The sequence below is a fragment of the Scyliorhinus torazame genome, chromosome 31 (genome assembly GCF_047496885.1).
Source record: "Scyliorhinus torazame isolate Kashiwa2021f chromosome 31, sScyTor2.1, whole genome shotgun sequence".
Lineage (NCBI taxonomy): Eukaryota > Metazoa > Chordata > Chondrichthyes > Carcharhiniformes > Scyliorhinidae > Scyliorhinus > Scyliorhinus torazame.
In genome coordinates this window covers 25341447-25358330 of record NC_092737.1, presented here as the reverse complement: position 1 = coordinate 25358330, position 16884 = coordinate 25341447, and the positions used below count along the sequence as shown (strand labels likewise).

At 58.4% G+C, this 16884-nt stretch overlaps 1 protein-coding gene across 1 annotated transcript in view; it reads right to left on the bottom strand.

The window, feature by feature from the left end:
• LOC140404764 (serum amyloid P-component-like) overlaps nucleotides 1–10315 on the bottom strand; it is a 61421-nt gene extending 51106 nt beyond the window's left edge. The window contains exon 1 of the mRNA XM_072493482.1: nucleotides 10228–10315. Within this exon, the coding sequence (XP_072349583.1) occupies nucleotides 10228–10300 (73 nt within the window). The 5' untranslated portion in view covers nucleotides 10301–10315. The remainder of the gene's footprint in view (nucleotides 1–10227) is intronic.
• Between the last annotated feature and the right edge of the window lie 6569 nt (nucleotides 10316–16884).

Sequence of the window (16884 nt, the reverse complement as noted above, 5' to 3'; positions counted from 1 at the left end):
TGGTTACAGTGTGTGTGGGGGACGGGAGCTGGTTACAGTGTGTGTGGGGGAGGAGCTGGTTACAGTGTGTGTGGGGGGGAGGGGCTGGTTACAGTGTGTGGGGGAGGAGCTGGTTACAGTGTGTGTGGGGGGACGGGAGCTGGTTACAGTGTGTGGGGGGAGGGGCTGGTTACAGTGTGTGTGGGGGAGGGGCTGGTTACAGTGTGAGTGTGGGGGACGGGAGCTGGTTACAGTGTGTGTGGGGGAGGGGCTGGTTACAGTGTGAGTGTGGGGGACGGGAGCTGGTTACAGTGTGTGTGGGGGAGGAGCTGGTTACAGTGTGTGTGGGGGACGGGAGCTGGTTACAGTGTGTGTGTGGGGGACGGGAGCTGGTTACAGTGTGTGTGGGGGGGAGGGGCTGGTTACATTGTGTGTGGGGGAGGAGCTGGTTACAGTGTGTGTGGGGGGGAGGGGCTGGTTACATTGTGTGTGGGGGAGGAGCTGGTTACAGTGTGTGTGGGGGGAGGAGCTGGTTACAGTGTGTGTGGGGGGAGGAGCTGGTTACAGTGTGAGTGCGGGGGGAGGAGCTGGTTACAGTGTGTGTGGGGGGAGGGGCTGGTTACAGTGTGTGTGGGGGGAGGGGCTGGTTACAGTGTGTGTGGGGGGAGGGGCTGGTTACAGTGTGTGTGGGGGGGAGGAGCTGGTTACAGTGTGTGTGGGGGGAGGAGCTGGTTACAGTGTGTGTGGGGGGAGGGGCTGGTTACAGTGTGTGTGGGGACGGGAGCTGGTTACAGTGTGTGTGGGGGGGGGAGGAGCTGGTTACAGTGTGTGTGGGGGACGGGAGCTGGTTACAGTGTGTGTGTGGGGGACGGGAGCTGGTTACAGTGTGTGTGGGGGGGGAGGGGCTGGTTACAGTGTGTGTGGGGGGAGGGGAGCTGGTTACAGTGTGTGTGTGGGGGACGGGAGCTGGTTACAGTGTGTGTGGGGGGGAGGGGCTGGTTACATTGTGTGTGGGGGAGGAGCTGGTTACAGTGTGTGTGGGGGGAGGAGCTGGTTACAGTGTGTGTGGGGGGGCTTGTTACAGTGTGTGTGGGGGGAGGGGCTGGTTACAGTGTGTGTGGGGGGAGGAGCTGGTTACAGTGTGTGTGGGGGGGAGGAGCTGGTTACAGTGTGTGTGGGGGGAGGGGCTGGTTACAGTGTGTGTGGGGAGAGGGGCTGGTTACAGTGTGTGTGGGGGGGAGGAGCTGGTTACAGTGTGTGTGGGGGGGAGGTGCTGGTTACAGTGTGTGTGGGGGGAGGTGCTGGTTACAGTGTGTGTGGGGGGGGAGGGGCTGGTTACAGTGTGTGTGGGGGGGAGGGGCTGGTTACAGTGTGTGTGGGGGGGGGAGGAGATGGTTACAGTGTGTGTGGGGGGAGGGGCTGGTTACAGTGTGTGTGGGGGGAGGGGCTGGTAGTGTGTGTGGGGGGAGGGGCTGGTTGCAGTGTGAGTGTGGGGGAGGGGCTGGTTACAGTGTGTGTGGGGGGAGGGGCTGGTTACAGTGTGTGTGGGGAGGAGCTGGTTACAGTGTGTGTGGGGGGAGGAGCTGGTTACAGTGTGTGTGGGGGGGAGGAGCTGGTTACAGTGTGTGTGGGGGACGGGAGCTGGTTACAGTGTGTGGGGGGGGAGGGGCTTGTTACAGTGTGTGTGGGGGGGGGAGGAGATGGTTACAGTGTGTGTGGGGGGAGGGGCTGGTTACAGTGTGTGTGGGGGGAGGGGCTGGTTACAGTGTTTGTGGGGGGAGGGGCTGATTACAGTGTGTGTGGGGGGAGGGGCTGGTTACAGTGTGTGTGGGGGGGAGCTGGTTACAGTGTGTGTGGGGAGAGGAGCTGGTTACAGTGTGTGTGGGGGGGAGCTGGTTACAGTGTGTGTGGGGAGAGGAGCTGGTTACAGTGTGTGTGGGGGGAGGGGCTGGTTACAGTGTGTGTGGGGGGGAGCTGGTTACAGTGTGTGTGGGGAGAGGAGCTGGTTACAGTGTGTGTGGGGAGAGGAGCTGGTTACAGTGTGTGTGGGGGAGGGGCTGGTTACAGTGTGTGTGGGGGGAGGGGCTGGTTACAGTGTGTGTGGGGGGGAGCTGGTTACAGTGTGTGTGGGGAGAGGAGCTGGTTACAGTGTGTGTGGGGGGAGGAGCTGGTTACAGTGTGTGTGGGGGGAGGGGCTGGTTACAGTGTGTGTGGGGGAGAGGAGCTGGTTACAGTGTGTGTGGGGGGAGGAGCTGGTTACAGTGTGTGTGTGGGGGAGGGGCTGGTTACAGTGTGTGTGGGGGGGAGGAGCTGGTTACAGTGTGTGTGTGGGGGGAGGAGCTGGTTACAGTGTGTGTGGGGGGGAGGGGCTGGTTACAGTGTGTGTGAGGGGGGAGGAGCTGGTTACAGTGTGTGTGTGGGGGAGGGGCTGGTTACAGTGTGTGTGGGGGGGAGGAGCTGGTTACAGTGTGTGTGGGGGGGAGGGGCTGGTTACAGTGTGTGTGGGGGGAGGAGCTGGTTACAGTGTGTGTGGGGGGGAGGGGCTGGTTACAGTGTGTGTGGGGGGAGGAGCTGGTTACAGTGTGTGTGGGGGGGGAGGGGCTGGTTACAGTGTGTGTGGGGAGAGGAGCTGGTTACAGTGTGTGTGGGGGGAGGAGCTGGTTACAGTGTGTGTGGGGGGGAGGGGCTGGTTACAGTGTGTGTGGGGGGAGGAGCTGGTTACAGTGTGTGTGGGGGGGAGGGGCTGGTTACAGTGTGTGTGAGGGGGGAGGAGCTGGTTACAGTGTGTGTGGGGGGAGGGGCTGGTTACAGTGTGTGTGGGGGGAGGAGCTGGTTACAGTGTGTGTGGGGAGAGGAGCTGGTTACAGTGTGTGAGGGGAGAGGGGCTGGTTACAGTGTGTGTGGGGGGAGGGGCTGGTTACAGTGTGTGTGTGTGTGGAGGGGCTGGTTACAGTGTGTGTGGGGGAGGGGCTGGTTACAGTGTGTGTGGGGGGGAGGAGATGGTTACAGTGTGTGGGGGGAGGAGCTGGTTGCAGTGTGTGTGGGGGGGAGGGGCTGGTTACAGTGTGTGGGGGGGAGGAGCTGGTTACAGTGTGTGTAGGGGGGAGGAGCTGGTTACAGTGTGTGTGGGGGGAGGGGCTGGTTACAGTGTGTGTGGGGGGGAGGAGATGGTTACAGTGTGTGTGTGGGGGGAGGAGCTGGTTACAGTGTGTGTGGGGGGAGGGGCTGGTTACATTGTGTGTGGGGGGGAGGAGCTGGTTACAGTGTGTGTGGGGGGGGAGGGGCAGGTTACAGTGTGTGTGGGGGAGGGGCTGGTTACAGTGTGTGTGTGGGGGGGAGGAGCTGGTTACAGTGTGTGGGGGGGAGGGGCTGGTTACAGTGTGTGTGGGGGAGGGGCTGGTTACAGTGTGTGTGGGGGAGGAGCTGGTTACAGTGTGTGTGGGGGGGATGGGCTGGTTACAGTGTGTGTGGGGGAGGGGCTGGTTATAGTGTGTGTGGGGGGAGGGGCTGGTTACAGTGTGTGTGGGGAGAGGGGCTGGTTACAGTGTGTGTGGGGGGGAGGAGCTGGTTACAGTGTGTGTGGGGGGGAGGTGCTGGTTACAGTGTGTGTGGGGGGAGGTGCTGGTTACAGTGTGTGTGGGGGGGGAGGGGCTGGTTACAGTGTGTGTGGGGGGGAGGGGCTGGTTACAGTGTGTGTGGGGGGGGGAGGAGATGGTTACAGTGTGTGTGGGGGGAGGGGCTGGTTACAGTGTGTGTGGGGGGAGGGGCTGGTAGTGTGTGTGGGGGGAGGGGCTGGTTGCAGTGTGAGTGTGGGGGAGGGGCTGGTTACAGTGTGTGTGGGGGGAGGGGCTGGTTACAGTGTGTGTGGGGAGGAGCTGGTTACAGTGTGTGTGGGGGGAGGAGCTGGTTACAGTGTGTGTGGGGGGGAGGAGCTGGTTACAGTGTGTGTGGGGGACGGGAGCTGGTTACAGTGTGTGGGGGGGGAGGGGCTTGTTACAGTGTGTGTGGGGGGGGGAGGAGATGGTTACAGTGTGTGTGGGGGGAGGGGCTGGTTACAGTGTGTGTGGGGGGAGGGGCTGGTTACAGTGTTTGTGGGGGGAGGGGCTGATTACAGTGTGTGTGGGGGGAGGGGCTGGTTACAGTGTGTGTGGGGGGGAGCTGGTTACAGTGTGTGTGGGGAGAGGAGCTGGTTACAGTGTGTGTGGGGGGAGGGGCTGGTTACAGTGTGTGTGGGGGGGAGCTGGTTACAGTGTGTGTGGGGAGAGGAGCTGGTTACAGTGTGTGTGGGGAGAGGAGCTGGTTACAGTGTGTGTGGGGGAGGGGCTGGTTACAGTGTGTGTGGGGGGAGGGGCTGGTTACAGTGTGTGTGGGGGGGAGCTGGTTACAGTGTGTGTGGGGAGAGGAGCTGGTTACAGTGTGTGTGGGGGGAGGAGCTGGTTACAGTGTGTGTGGGGGGAGGGGCTGGTTACAGTGTGTGTGGGGGAGAGGAGCTGGTTACAGTGTGTGTGGGGGGAGGAGCTGGTTACAGTGTGTGTGTGGGGGAGGGGCTGGTTACAGTGTGTGTGGGGGGGAGGAGCTGGTTACAGTGTGTGTGTGGGGGGAGGAGCTGGTTACAGTGTGTGTGGGGGGGAGGGGCTGGTTACAGTGTGTGTGAGGGGGGAGGAGCTGGTTACAGTGTGTGTGGGGGGAGAGGAGCTGGTTACAGTGTGTGTGGGGGGAGGAGCTGGTTACAGTGTGTGTGGGGAGAGGAGCTGGTTACAGTGTGTGAGGGGAGAGGGGCTGGTTACAGTGTGTGTGGGGGGAGGGGCTGGTTACAGTGTGTGTGTGTGTGGAGGGGCTGGTTACAGTGTGTGTGGGGGAGGGGCTGGTTACAGTGTGTGTGGGGGGGAGGAGATGGTTACAGTGTGTGGGGGGAGGAGCTGGTTGCAGTGTGTGTGGGGGGGAGGGGCTGGTTACAGTGTGTGGGGGGGAGGAGCTGGTTACAGTGTGTGTAGGGGGGAGGAGCTGGTTACAGTGTGTGTGGGGGGAGGGGCTGGTTACAGTGTGTGTGGGGGGGAGGAGATGGTTACAGTGTGTGTGTGGGGGGAGGAGCTGGTTACAGTGTGTGTGGGGGGAGGGGCTGGTTACATTGTGTGTGGGGGGGAGGAGCTGGTTACAGTGTGTGTGGGGGGGGAGGGGCAGGTTACAGTGTGTGTGGGGGGGAGGGGCTGGTTACATTGTGTGTGGCGGAGGAGCTGGTTACAGTGTGTGTGGGGGGGAGGGGCTGGTTACATTGTGTGTAGGGGGGAGGAGCTGGTTACAGTGTGTGTGAGGGGGAGGAGCTGGTTACAGTATGTGTGTGGGGGGGAGGAGCTGGTTACAGTGTGTGGGGGGGAGGGGCTGGTTACAGTGTGTGTGGGGGAGGGGCTGGTTACAGTGTGTGTGGGGGAGGAGCTGGTTACAGTGTGTGTGGGGGGGATGGGCTGGTTACAGTGTGTGTGGGGGAGGGGCTGGTTATAGTGTGTGTGGGGGGAGGGGCTGGTTACAGTGTGTGTGGGGGGGAGGGGAGCTGGTTACAGTGTGTGTGGGGGGAGGAGCTGGTTACATTGTGTGGGGGGGGAGGGGCTGGTTACAGTGTGTGTGGGGGGAGGAGCTCGTTACAGTGTGTGTGGGGGGGAGGGGAGCTGGTTACAGTGTGTGTGTGGGGAGGAGCTGGTTACAGTGTGCGTGGGGGGAGGGGCTGGTTACAGTGTGTGTGGGGGGGAGGAGCTGGTTACAGTGTGTGTGGGGGGGAGCTGGTTACAGTGTGTGTGGGGGGAGGAGCTGGTTACAGTGTGTGTGGGGGGAGGAGCTGGTTACAGTGTGTGTGGGGGGAGGAGCTGGTTACAGTGTGTGGGGGGAGGGGCTGGTTACAGTGTGTGTGTGGGGGGAGGAGCTGGTTACAGTGTGTGTGGGGGGGGCTGGGTACAGTGTGTGTGGGGGGGAGGAGCTCGTTACAGTGTGTGTGGGGAGGAGCTGGTTACAGTGTGTGTGGGGGAGGAGCTGGTTACAGTGTGTGTGGGGGGGAGGAGCTGGTTACAGTGTGTGTGTGGGGGAGGGGAGCTGGTTACAGTGTGTGTGGGGAGGAGCTGGTTACAGTGTGTTTGGGGGAGGGGCTGGTTACAGTGTGTGTGGGGGGGAGGGGCTGGTTACAGTGTGTGTGGGGGTAGGGGCTGGTTACAGTGTGTGTGTGTGGGGGGAGGAGCTGGTTACAGTGTGTTTGGGGGAGGAGCTGGTTACAAAGAACAAACAAAGAAATGTACAGCACAGGAACAGGCCCTTCGGCCCTCCAAGCCCGTGCCGACCATACTGCCCGACTAAACTACAATCTTCTACACTTCCTGGGTCCGTATCCTTCTATTCCCATCCTATTCATATATTTGTCAAGATGCCCCTTAAATGTCCCTATCGTCCCTGCCTCCACTACCTCCTCCGGTAGTGAGTTCCAGGCACCCACTACCCTCTGCGTAAAAAACTTGCCTCGTACATCTACTCTAAACTTTGCCCCTCTCACCTTAAACCTATGCCCCCTAGTAATTGACCCCTCTACCCTGGGGAAAAGCCTCTGACTATCCACTCTGTCTATGCCCCTCATAATTTTGTATACCTCTATCAGGTCGCCCCTCAACCTCCTTCGTTCCAGTGAGAACAAACCGAGTTTATTCAATCGCTCCTCATAGCTTATGCCCTCCATACCAGGCAACATTCTGGTAAATCTCTTCTGCACCCTCTCTAAAGCCTCCACATCCTTCTGGTAGTGTGGCGACCAGAATTGAACACTATACTCCAAGTGTGGCCTAACTAAGGTTCTATACAGCTGCAACATGACTTGCCAATTCTTATACTCAATGCCCCGGCCAATGAAGGCAAGCATGCCGTATGCCTTCTTGACTACCTTCTCCACCTGTGTAGCCCCTTTCAGTGATCTGTGGACCTGTACTCCTAGATCTCTTTGACTTTCAATACTCTTGAGGGTTCTACCATTCACTGTATATTCCCGACCTGCATTAGCCCTTCCAAAATGCATTACCTCACATTTGTCCAGGTTAAACTCCATCTGCCATCTCTCCGCCCAAGTCTCCAGACAATCTAAATCCTGCTGTATCCTCAGACAGTCCTCATCGCTATCCGCAATTCCACCAACCTTTGTGTCGTCTGCAAACTTACTAATCAGACCAGTTACATTTTCCTCCAAATCATTTATATATACTACAAAGAGCAAAGGTCCCAGCACTGATCCCTGTGGAACACCACTGGTCACAGCCCTCCAATTAGAAAAGCATCCCTCCATTGCTACCCTCTGCCTTCTATGGCCTAGCCAGTTCTGTATCCACCTTGCCAGTTCACCCCTGATCCCGTGTGACTTCACCTTTTGTACTAGTCTACCATGAGGGACCTTGTCAAAGGCCTTACTGAAGTCCATATAGACAACATCTACTGCCCTACCTGCATCAATCATCTTAGTGACCTCCTCGAAAAACTCTATCAAGTTAGTGAGACACGACCTCCCCTTCACAAAACCGTGCTGCCTCTCACTAATACGTCCATTTGCTTCCAAATGGGAGTAGATCCTGTCTCGAAGAATTCTCTCCAGTAATTTCCCTACCACTGAAGTAAGGCTCACCGGCCTGTAGTTCCCGGGATTATCCCTGCCACCCTTCTTAAACAGAGGAACAACATTGGCTATTCTCCAGTCCTCCGGGACATCCCCTGAAGACAGCGAGGATCCAAAGATTTCTGTCAAGGCCTCAGCAATTTCCTCTCCAGCCTCCTTCCCCCACACACAGTGTGAGTGTGGGGGGGAGGAGCTGGTTACAGTGTGAGTGTCGGGAGGAGCTGGTTACAGTGTGTGTGGGGGAGGGGCTGGTTACAGTGTGTGTGGGGGGGGAAGCTGGTTACAGTGTGTGTGGGGGGGAGAGGAGCTGGTTACAGTGTGTGTGGGGGGAGGGGCTGGTTACAGTGTGTGTGGGGGAGGAGCTGGTTACAGTGTGTGTGGGGGAGGAGATGGTTACAGTGTGTGTGGGGGGGAGGGGCTGGTTACAGTGTGTGTGGGGGGGGGGGGAGCTGGTTACAGTGTGTGTGGGGGGAGGGGCTGGTTACAGTGTGTGTGGGGAGGAGCTGGTTACAGTGTGTGTGGGGGGGGAGCTGGTTACAGTGTGTGTGGGGGAGGAGCTGGTTACAGTGTGCGTGGGGGGAGGGGCTGGTTACAGTGTGTGTGTGGGGGAGGGGCTGGTTACAGTGTGTGTGGGGAGGAGCTGGTTACAGTGTGTGTGGGGGGAGGGGCTGGTTACAGTGTGTGTGGGGGAGGGGCTGGTTACAGTGTGTGTGGGGGGGAGGAGCTGGTTACAGTGTGTGTGGGGGGGAGGAGCTGGTTACAGTGTGTGTGGGGAGGAGCTGGTTACAGTGTGTGTGGGGGGAGGGGCTGGTTACAGTGTGTGTGTGTGGGGGGGAGGGGAGCTGGTTACAGTGTGAGTGTGGGGGAGGAGCTGGTTACAGTGTGTGTGGGGGGAGGGGCTGGTTACAGTGTGTGTGGGGGGGAGGGGCTGGTTACAGTGTGTGTGGGGGGAGGAGCTGGTTACAGTGTGTGGGGGGAGGAGCTGGTTACAGTGTGTGTGGGGGGGAGGAGCTGGTTACAGTGTGTGGGGGGAGGAGCTGGTTACAGTGTGTGTGGGGGGGAGGGGAGCTGGTTACAGTGTGAGTGTGGGGGAGGAGCTGGTTACAGTGTGTGTGGGGGGAGGGGCTGGTTACAGTGTGTGGGGGGAGGAGCTGGTTACAGTGTGTGTGGGGGGAGGGGAGCTGGTTACAGTGTGTGTGGGGGGGAGGAGCTGGTTACAGTGTGTGTGGGGGGGAGGAGCTGGTTACAGTGTGTGTGGGGGGAGGGGCTGGTTACAGTGTGTGTGGGGGGAGGAGATGGTTACAGTGTGAGTGTGGGGGAGGGGCTGGTAACAGTGTGAGTGTGTGGGGGAGGGGCTGGTTACAGTGTGTGTGGGGGAGGGGCTGGTTACAGTGTGTGTGGGGGGAGGAGATGGTTACAGTGTGAGTGTGGGGGAGGGGCTGGTTACAGTGTGTGTGTGTGGGGGAGGGGCTGGTTACAGTGTGTGTGGGGGAGGGGCTGGTTACAGTGTGTGTGGGGGAGGAGCTGGTTACAGTGTGTGTGGGGGGAGGGGCAGGTTACAGTGTGTGTGGGGGGGAGGGGCACGTTACAGTGTGTGTGGGGGAGGGAGGGGCAGGTTACAGTGTGTGGTGGGGGGGAGGGGCTGATTACAGTGTGTGTGTGGGGGGAGGGGCTGGTTACAGTGTGTGTGTGGGGAGGGGCTGGTTACAGTGTGTGAGTGTGGGGGGACGACTGGTTACAGTGTGAGTGTGGGGGGGGGCTGGTTACAGTGAGTGTGGGGGGGAGGGGCTGGTTACAGTGTGAGTGTGGGGGGGGGAGGGGCTGGTTGCAGTGTGTGTGTGGGAGGGTAGCTGGTTACAGTGTGAGTGTGGGGGGGGCTGGTTACAGTGAGTGTGGGGGGGGGGCTGGTTACGGTGAGTGTGGGGGGGAGGGGCTGGTTACAGTGTGAGTGTGGGGGGGGCTGGTTACAGTGTGTGTGTGGGGGGGGAGGGGCTGGTTGCAGTGTGTGTGGGGGAGGGTAGCTGGTTACAGTGTGAGTGTGGGGGGGGCTGGTTACAGTGTGTGTGGGGGGGGGCTGGTTACAGTGAGTGTGGGGGGGGGCTGGTTACAGTGTGTGTGTGGGGGAGGGGCTGGTTGCAGTGTGTGTGGGGGAGGGGAGCTGGTTACAGTGTGAGTGTGGGGGGGGCTGGTTACAGTGTGTGTGTGTGGGGGGAGGGGCTGGTTACAGTGAGTGTGGGGGGGGGGGCTGGTTACAGTGTGTGTGTGGGGGAGGGGCTGGTTGCAGTGTGTGTGGGGGAGGGGAGCTGGTTACAGTGGGAGTGTGGGGGGGAGGGGCAGGTTACAGTGTGAGTGTGGGGGGGGGGCTGGTTACAGTGAGTGTGGGGGGGAGCAACTTTCAGTTGCTTTTCTCAAAGCACACAGGTATACAGACACACAGAGCTGCACAGGTTGGTTCCAGGCATGCTTTTGACCCCCGGGATGTATGTATTAAAAGAGGACTAGAATGCACTAGTCTGTGCTGACATAATCCCCAGGGTCTTGGAGGTGAGAAGACCGTTATGTCTTTTTGTCCTCAGCAGACACGGTAATCAGTCTTTGGATGGTTTTACGAGTACCTTGTCTAGAAGCACAGGGGAGGCGAGGGGGAGGGAACGTTCCATTTTGCTTCGGGAAACTCCCTGCATCCATTTCTGTCAGTGATTAGTTGTGCCTGCTAAGCCACCTTCGATGCGCCATAGAGTTTTAATAGCACAGAAAGAGGCCCAGCTTGTCAGCGTCAGCCATCAAACACCTATCCATTCTAACCCCATTTCCCAGCACTTGGCCCAGCTCTGTATCCAATGGTATTTCAAGTACTTATCTGAATACTTCTTAAACGTTGCGAGGTTTCCAGTCTCTACCACCCTTTCAGGCAGCGAGTTCCAGATTGAAACGCTCCAGCCCGGGCAACATCCTGGTGAATCTCCTCTGCACCCCCTCCAGTGCAGTCACATCCTTCCGATAACGTGGCGATCAGAACTGCACACCGTACTCCCGCTGTGGCCTGAACGGGGTTTTGTGCAGTTCCATAAGCATGGTGGCACAGTGGCGAGCACTGCTGCCTCACAGCTTCAGCACCCGGCTTCAATTCTGGCCTGAGGTGACTGTCTCTGTGTTATTATTTACAGGGTCGCCGGGGAGTGTGTCAGTGTTTACAGGGGGTCCCCGGGGAGTGTGTCAATATTTACAGGGGGTCCCCGGGGAGTGTGTCAATATTTACAGGGGGTCCCCGGGGAGTGTGTCAATATTTACAGGGGGTCCCCGGGGTGTGTGTCAGTATTTACAGGGGGTCCCCGGGGAGTGTGTCAGTATTTACAGGGGTCCCCGGGGAGTGTGTCAGTATTTACAGGGTCCCCCCGGGGAGTGTGTCAATATTTACAGGGGGTCCCCGGGGAGTGTGTCAATATTTACAGGGGGTCCCCGGGGAGTGCGTCAATATTTACAGGGGGTCCCCGGGGAGTGTGTCAATATTTACAGGGGGTCCCCGGGGAGTGTGTCAGTATTTACAGGGGGTCCCCGGGGAGTGTGTCAGTATATACAGGGGGTCCCCGGGGAGTGTGTCAGTATTTACAGGGGGTCCCCGGGGAGTGTGTCAGCATTTACAGGGAGTACCCGGGGAGTGTGTCAGTATTTACTGGGTGTCCCCGGGGAGTGTGTCAGTATTTACAGGGTGTCCCCGGGGAGTGTGTCGGTATTTAACGGGTGGTTCCCCAGGGAGTGTGTCAGTATTTACTGGGAGTCCCCGGGGAGTGTGTCAGTATTTACAGGGGGTCCCCGGGGAGTGTGTCAGTATTTACAGGGGGTCCCCGGGGAGTGTGTCAGTATTTACAGGGGGTCCCCAGGGAGTGTGTCAGCATTTACAGGGTGTCCCCGGGGAGTGTGTCAGTATTTACAGGGGGGTCCCCGGGGAGTGTGTCAGTATTTACAGGGAGTCCCCGGGGAGTGTGTCAGTATTTACAGGGGGTCCCCGAGGAGTGTGTCAGTATATACAGGGGGTCCCCGGGGAGTGTGTCAGTATTTACAGGGGGTCCCCGGGGAGTGTGTCAGTATTTACAGGGAGTCCCCGGGGAGTGTGTCAGTATTTACAGGGGGTCCCCGGGGAGTGTGTCAGTATTTACAGGGGAACCCTGGGGAATATGTCAGTATTTACAGGGGGTCCCGGGGAGTGTGTCAGTATTTACAGGGAGTCCCCGGGGAGTGTGTCAGTATTTAAAAGGGGTCCCCGGGGAGTGTGTCTGTATTTACAGGGAGTCCCCGGGGAGTGTGTCAGTATTTACTGGGCGTCCCCGGGGAGTGTGTCAGTATTGACAGGGGGTCCCCGGGGAGTGCGTCAGTATTTACAGGGGAGTCCCCGGGTAGTGTGTCAGTATTTACAGGGGGCCCCGTGGAGTGTGTCAGTATTTACAAGGGGTCCCCGGGGAGTGTGTCAGTATTTACAGGGGGTCCCCGGGGAGAGTGTCAGTATTTACATGAGGACCCGGGGAGTGTGTCAGTATTTACAGGGGGGTCCCCGGGGAGTGTGTCAGTATTTACAGGGAGTCCCCGGGAGTGTGTCAGTATTTACTGGGCGTCCCCGGGGAGTGTGTCAGTATTTACAGGGGGTCCCCGGGGAGTGCGTCAGTATTTACAGGGGGTCCCCGGGTAGTGTGTCAGTATTTACAGGGGGCCCCGTGGAGTGTGTCAGTATTTACAAGGGGTCCCCGGGGAGTGTGTCAGTATTTACAGGGGGTCCCCGGGGAGAGTGTCAGTATTTACATGAGGACCCGGGGAGTGTGTCAGTATTTACAGGGGGCCCCGTGGAGTGTGTCAGTATTTACAGGGGGTCCCCGGGGAGTGTGTCAGTATTTACAGGGGGTCCCCGGGGAGAGTGTCAGTATTTACATGAGGACCCGGGGAGTGTGTCAGTATTTACAGGGGTGTCCCGAGGGAGTGTGTCAGTATTTACAGGGAGTCCCCGGGAGTGTGTCAGTATTTACAGGGGGTCCCCGGAGAGTGTGTCAGTATTTACAGGGGGTCCCCAGGGAGTGTGTCAGTATTTACAGGGTGTCCCCTGGGAGTGTGTCAGTATTTACAGGGTGGTCCCCGGGGAGTGTGTCAATATTTACAGGGTGTCCCCGGGGAGTGTGTCAGTATTTACCAGGCCATTCCTCAGGAGTGTGTCAGTATTTACAGGGAGTCCCCGGGAGTGTGTCAGTATTTACAGGGAGACCCCGGGGAGTGTGTCAGTATTTACAGGGGTGTCCCCGGGGAGTGTGTCAATATTTACCAGGCCATTCCTCAGGAGTGTGTCAGTATTTACAGGGAGTCCCCGGGGAGTGTGTCAGTATTTACAGGGGGTCCCCGGGGAGGGTGTCAGTATTTACAGGGTGTCCCCGGGGAGTGTGTCAGTATATACAGGGGGTCCCCGACGAATGTATCAGTATTTACAGGGGTTCCCGGGGGAGCATGTCTGTATTTACAGGGGGACCCGGGGAGTGTGTCAGTATTTACAGGGGGTCCCCGGGAAGTGTGTCAGTATTTACAGGAGGTCCCCGGGAAGTGTGTCAGTATTTACAGGGGGTCCACGGGGGAGTGTGTCAGTATTTACAGGGGGTCCCCAGGGAGTGTGTCAGTATTTACAGGGGGTCCCCGGAGAGTATGTCAGTATTTACGGGGGGTCCCTGGGAAGTGTGTCAGTATTTGCAGGGGGTCCCCGGGGAGTGTGTCAGTATTTACAGAGGGTGTCCCGGGGGAGTGTGTCATTATTTACAGGGGGTCCCAGGGGAGTGTGTCTGTATTGACAGGGGGTCCACGGTTTGTGTCAGAATTTACAGGGGGTCCCCTGGGGCGTTTGTCAGTATTTACAGGGGGTCCCCTGGGGCGTGTGTCAGTATTTTCAGGGGGTCCCCGACGAATGTGTCAGTATTTACAGGGGTTCCCGGGGGAGCATGTCTGTATTTACAGGGGGTCCCCGGGGAGTGTGTCAGTATTTACAAGGTGTCCCCGGAGAGTGTGTCAGAATTTACAGGGAGTCCCCGGGGAGTGTGTCAGTATTTACAGAGGGTCCCCGGAAAGTGTGTCAGTATTTACAGGGGTGTCCCCGGGGAGTGTGTCAGTATTTACAGGGGGGTCCCCGGGGGAGTGTGTCAATATTTACAGGGGGTCCCCGGGGAGTGTGTCAGTATTTACAGGGGTTCCCCGGGGAGTGTGTCAGTATTTACAGGGGGTCCCCGGGGAGTGTGCCAGTATTTACATGGTGTCCCCGGGGAGTGTGTCAGTATTTATAGGGGGTCCCCGGGGTGTGTGTCAGTATTTACAGGGGGTCCCCGGGGAGTGTGTCAGTATTTACAGGTGGTTCCCGGGGAGTGTGTCAGTATTTACAGGGGGTCCCCGGGGAGTGTGTCAGTATTTACAGGGGTTCCCCGGGGAGTGTGTCAGTATTTACAGGGGGTCCCCGGGGAGTGTGCCAGTATTTACATGGTGTCCCCGGGGAGTGTGTCAGTATTTACAGGGGGTCCCCGGGGTGTGTGTTAGTATTTACAGGGGGTCCCCGGGGAGTGTGTCAGTAGTTACAGGGAGTCCCCGGGGAGTGTGTCAGTATTTACGGGGGGTCCCTGGGGAGTGTGTCAGTATTTACAGGGGGTCCCCGGGGAGTGTGTCAGTATTTACAGGGGGTCTCCGGGGAGTGTGTCAGTATTTACAGGGGGTCCCCGGGGATTGTGTCAGTATTTACAGGGGGTCCCCGGGGAGTGTGTCAGTATTTACAGGGGGTCCCCGGGGAGTGTGTCGGTATTTACAGGGGGTCCCCGGGGAGTGTGTCGGTATTTACAGGAGTTCCCCGGGGAGTGTGTCAGTATTTACAGAGGGTCCCGGGGAGTGTGTCAGTATTTACAGGGGGTCCCCGGGGAGTGTGTCAGTATTTACAGGGGGTCCCCGGGGAGTGTGTCCGTATTTACAGTGGGTCCCCGGGGAGTGTGTCAGTATTTACAGAGGGTCCCCGGGGAGTGTGTCAGTATTTAAAGGAGTTCCCCGGGGAGTGTGTCAGTATTTACAGGGGATCCCAGGGAGTGTGTCAGTATTTACAGGGGGTCCCCGGGGAGTGTGTCAGTATTTACAGGTGGTCCCCGTGGAGTGTGTCAGTATTTACAGGGAGTACCCGGGGAGTATGGCAGTATTTACAGGGGGTCCCCGGGGAGTTTGTCGGTATTTACAGGGGGTCCCCGGGGAGTGTGTCGGTATTTACAGGGGTCCCCGGGGAGTGTGTCAGTATTTACAGGGGAGTCCCCGGGGAGTGTGTCAGTATTTACAGGGGGTCCCCAGGGAGTGTGTCAGTATTTACAGGTGGTCCCCGTGGAGTGTGTCAGTATTTACAGGGAGTACCCGGGGAGTATGTCAGTATTTACAGGGGGTCCCCGGGGAGTTTGTCGGTATTTACAGGGGGTCCCCGGGGAGTGTGTCGGTATTTACAGGGGGTCCCCGGGGAGTATGTCAGTATTTACAGGGGAGTCCCCGGGGAGTGTGTCAGTATTTACAGGGGGTCCCCGGGGAGTGTGTCAGTATTTACAGGGGGTCCCCGGGGAGTGTCAGTATTTACAGGGGGTCCCCGGGGAGTGTGTCAGTATTTACATGGTGTCCCCGGGGAGTGTGTCAGTATTTATAGGGGGTCCCCGGGGTGTGTGTCAGTATTTACAGGGGGTCCCCGGGGAGTGTGTCAGTATTTACAGGTGGTTCCCGGGGAGTGTGTCAGTATTTACAGGGGGTCCCCGGGGAGTGTGTCAGTATTTACAGGGGTTCCCCGAGGAGTGTGTCAGTATTTACAGGGGGTCCCCGGGGAGTGTGCCAGTATTTACATGGTGTCCCCGGGGAGTGTGTCAGTATTTACAGGGGGTCCCCGGGGTGTGTGTCAGTATTTACAGGGGGTCCCCGGGGAGTGTGTCAGTAGTTACAGGGAGTCCCCGGGGAGTGTGTCAGTATTTACGGGGGGTCCCTGGGGTGTGTGTCAGTATTTACAGGGGGTCCCCGGGGAGTGTGTCAGTATTTACAGGGGGTCTCCGGGGAGTGTGTCAGTATTAACAGGGGGTCCCCGGGGAGTGTGTCAGTATTTACAGGGGGTCCCCGGGGAGTGTGTCAGTATTTACAGGGGGTCCCCGGGGAGTGTGTCGGTATTTACAGGGGGTCCCCGGGGAGTGTGTCGGTATTTACAGGAGTTGCCCGGGGAGTGTGTCAGTATTTACAGAGGGTCCCCGGAAAGTGTGTCAGTATTTACAGGGGTGTCCCCGGGGAGTGTGTCAGTATTTACAGGGGGGTCCCCGGGGGAGTGTGTCAATATTTACAGGGGGTCCCCGGGGAGTGTGTCAGTATTTACAGGGGTTCCCCGGGGAGTGTGTCAGTATTTACAGGGGGTCCCCGGGGAGTGTGCCAGTATTTACATGGTGTCCCCGGGGAGTGTGTCAGTATTTATAGGGGGTCCCCGGGGTGTGTGTCAGTATTTACAGGGGGTCCCCGGGGAGTGTGTCAGTATTTACAGGTGGTTCCCGGGGAGTGTGTCAGTATTTACAGGGGGTCCCCGGGGAGTGTGTCAGTATTTACAGGGGTTCCCCGGGGAGTGTGTCAGTATTTACAGGGGGTCCCCGGGGAGTGTGCCAGTATTTACATGGTGTCCCCGGGGAGTGTGTCAGTATTTACAGGGGGTCCCCGGGGTGTGTGTCAGTATTTACAGGGGGTCCCCGGGGAGTGTGTCAGTAGTTACAGGGAGTCCCCGGGGAGTGTGTCAGTATTTACGGGGGGTCCCTGGGGAGTGTGTCAGTATTTACAGGGGGTCCCCGGGGAGTGTGTCAGTATTTACAGGGGGTCTCCGGGGAGTGTGTCAGTATTTACAGGGGGTCCCCGGGGATTGTGTCAGTATTTACAGGGGGTCCCCGGGGAGTGTGTCAGTATTTACAGGGGGTCCCCGGGGAGTGTGTCGGTATTTACAGGGGGTCCCCGGGGAGTGTGTCGGTATTTACAGGAGTTCCCCGGGGAGTGTGTCAGTATTTACACAGGGTCCCGGGGAGTGTGTCAGTATTTACAGGGGGTCCCCGGGGAGTGTGTCAGTATTTACAGGGGGTCCCCGGGGAGTGTGTCAGTATTTACAGTGGGTCCCCGGGGAGTGTGTCAGTATTTACAGAGGGTCCCCGGGGAGTGTGTCAGTATTTAAAGGAGTTCCCCGGGGAGTGTGTCAGTATTTACAGGGGATCCCGGGGAGTGTGTCAGTA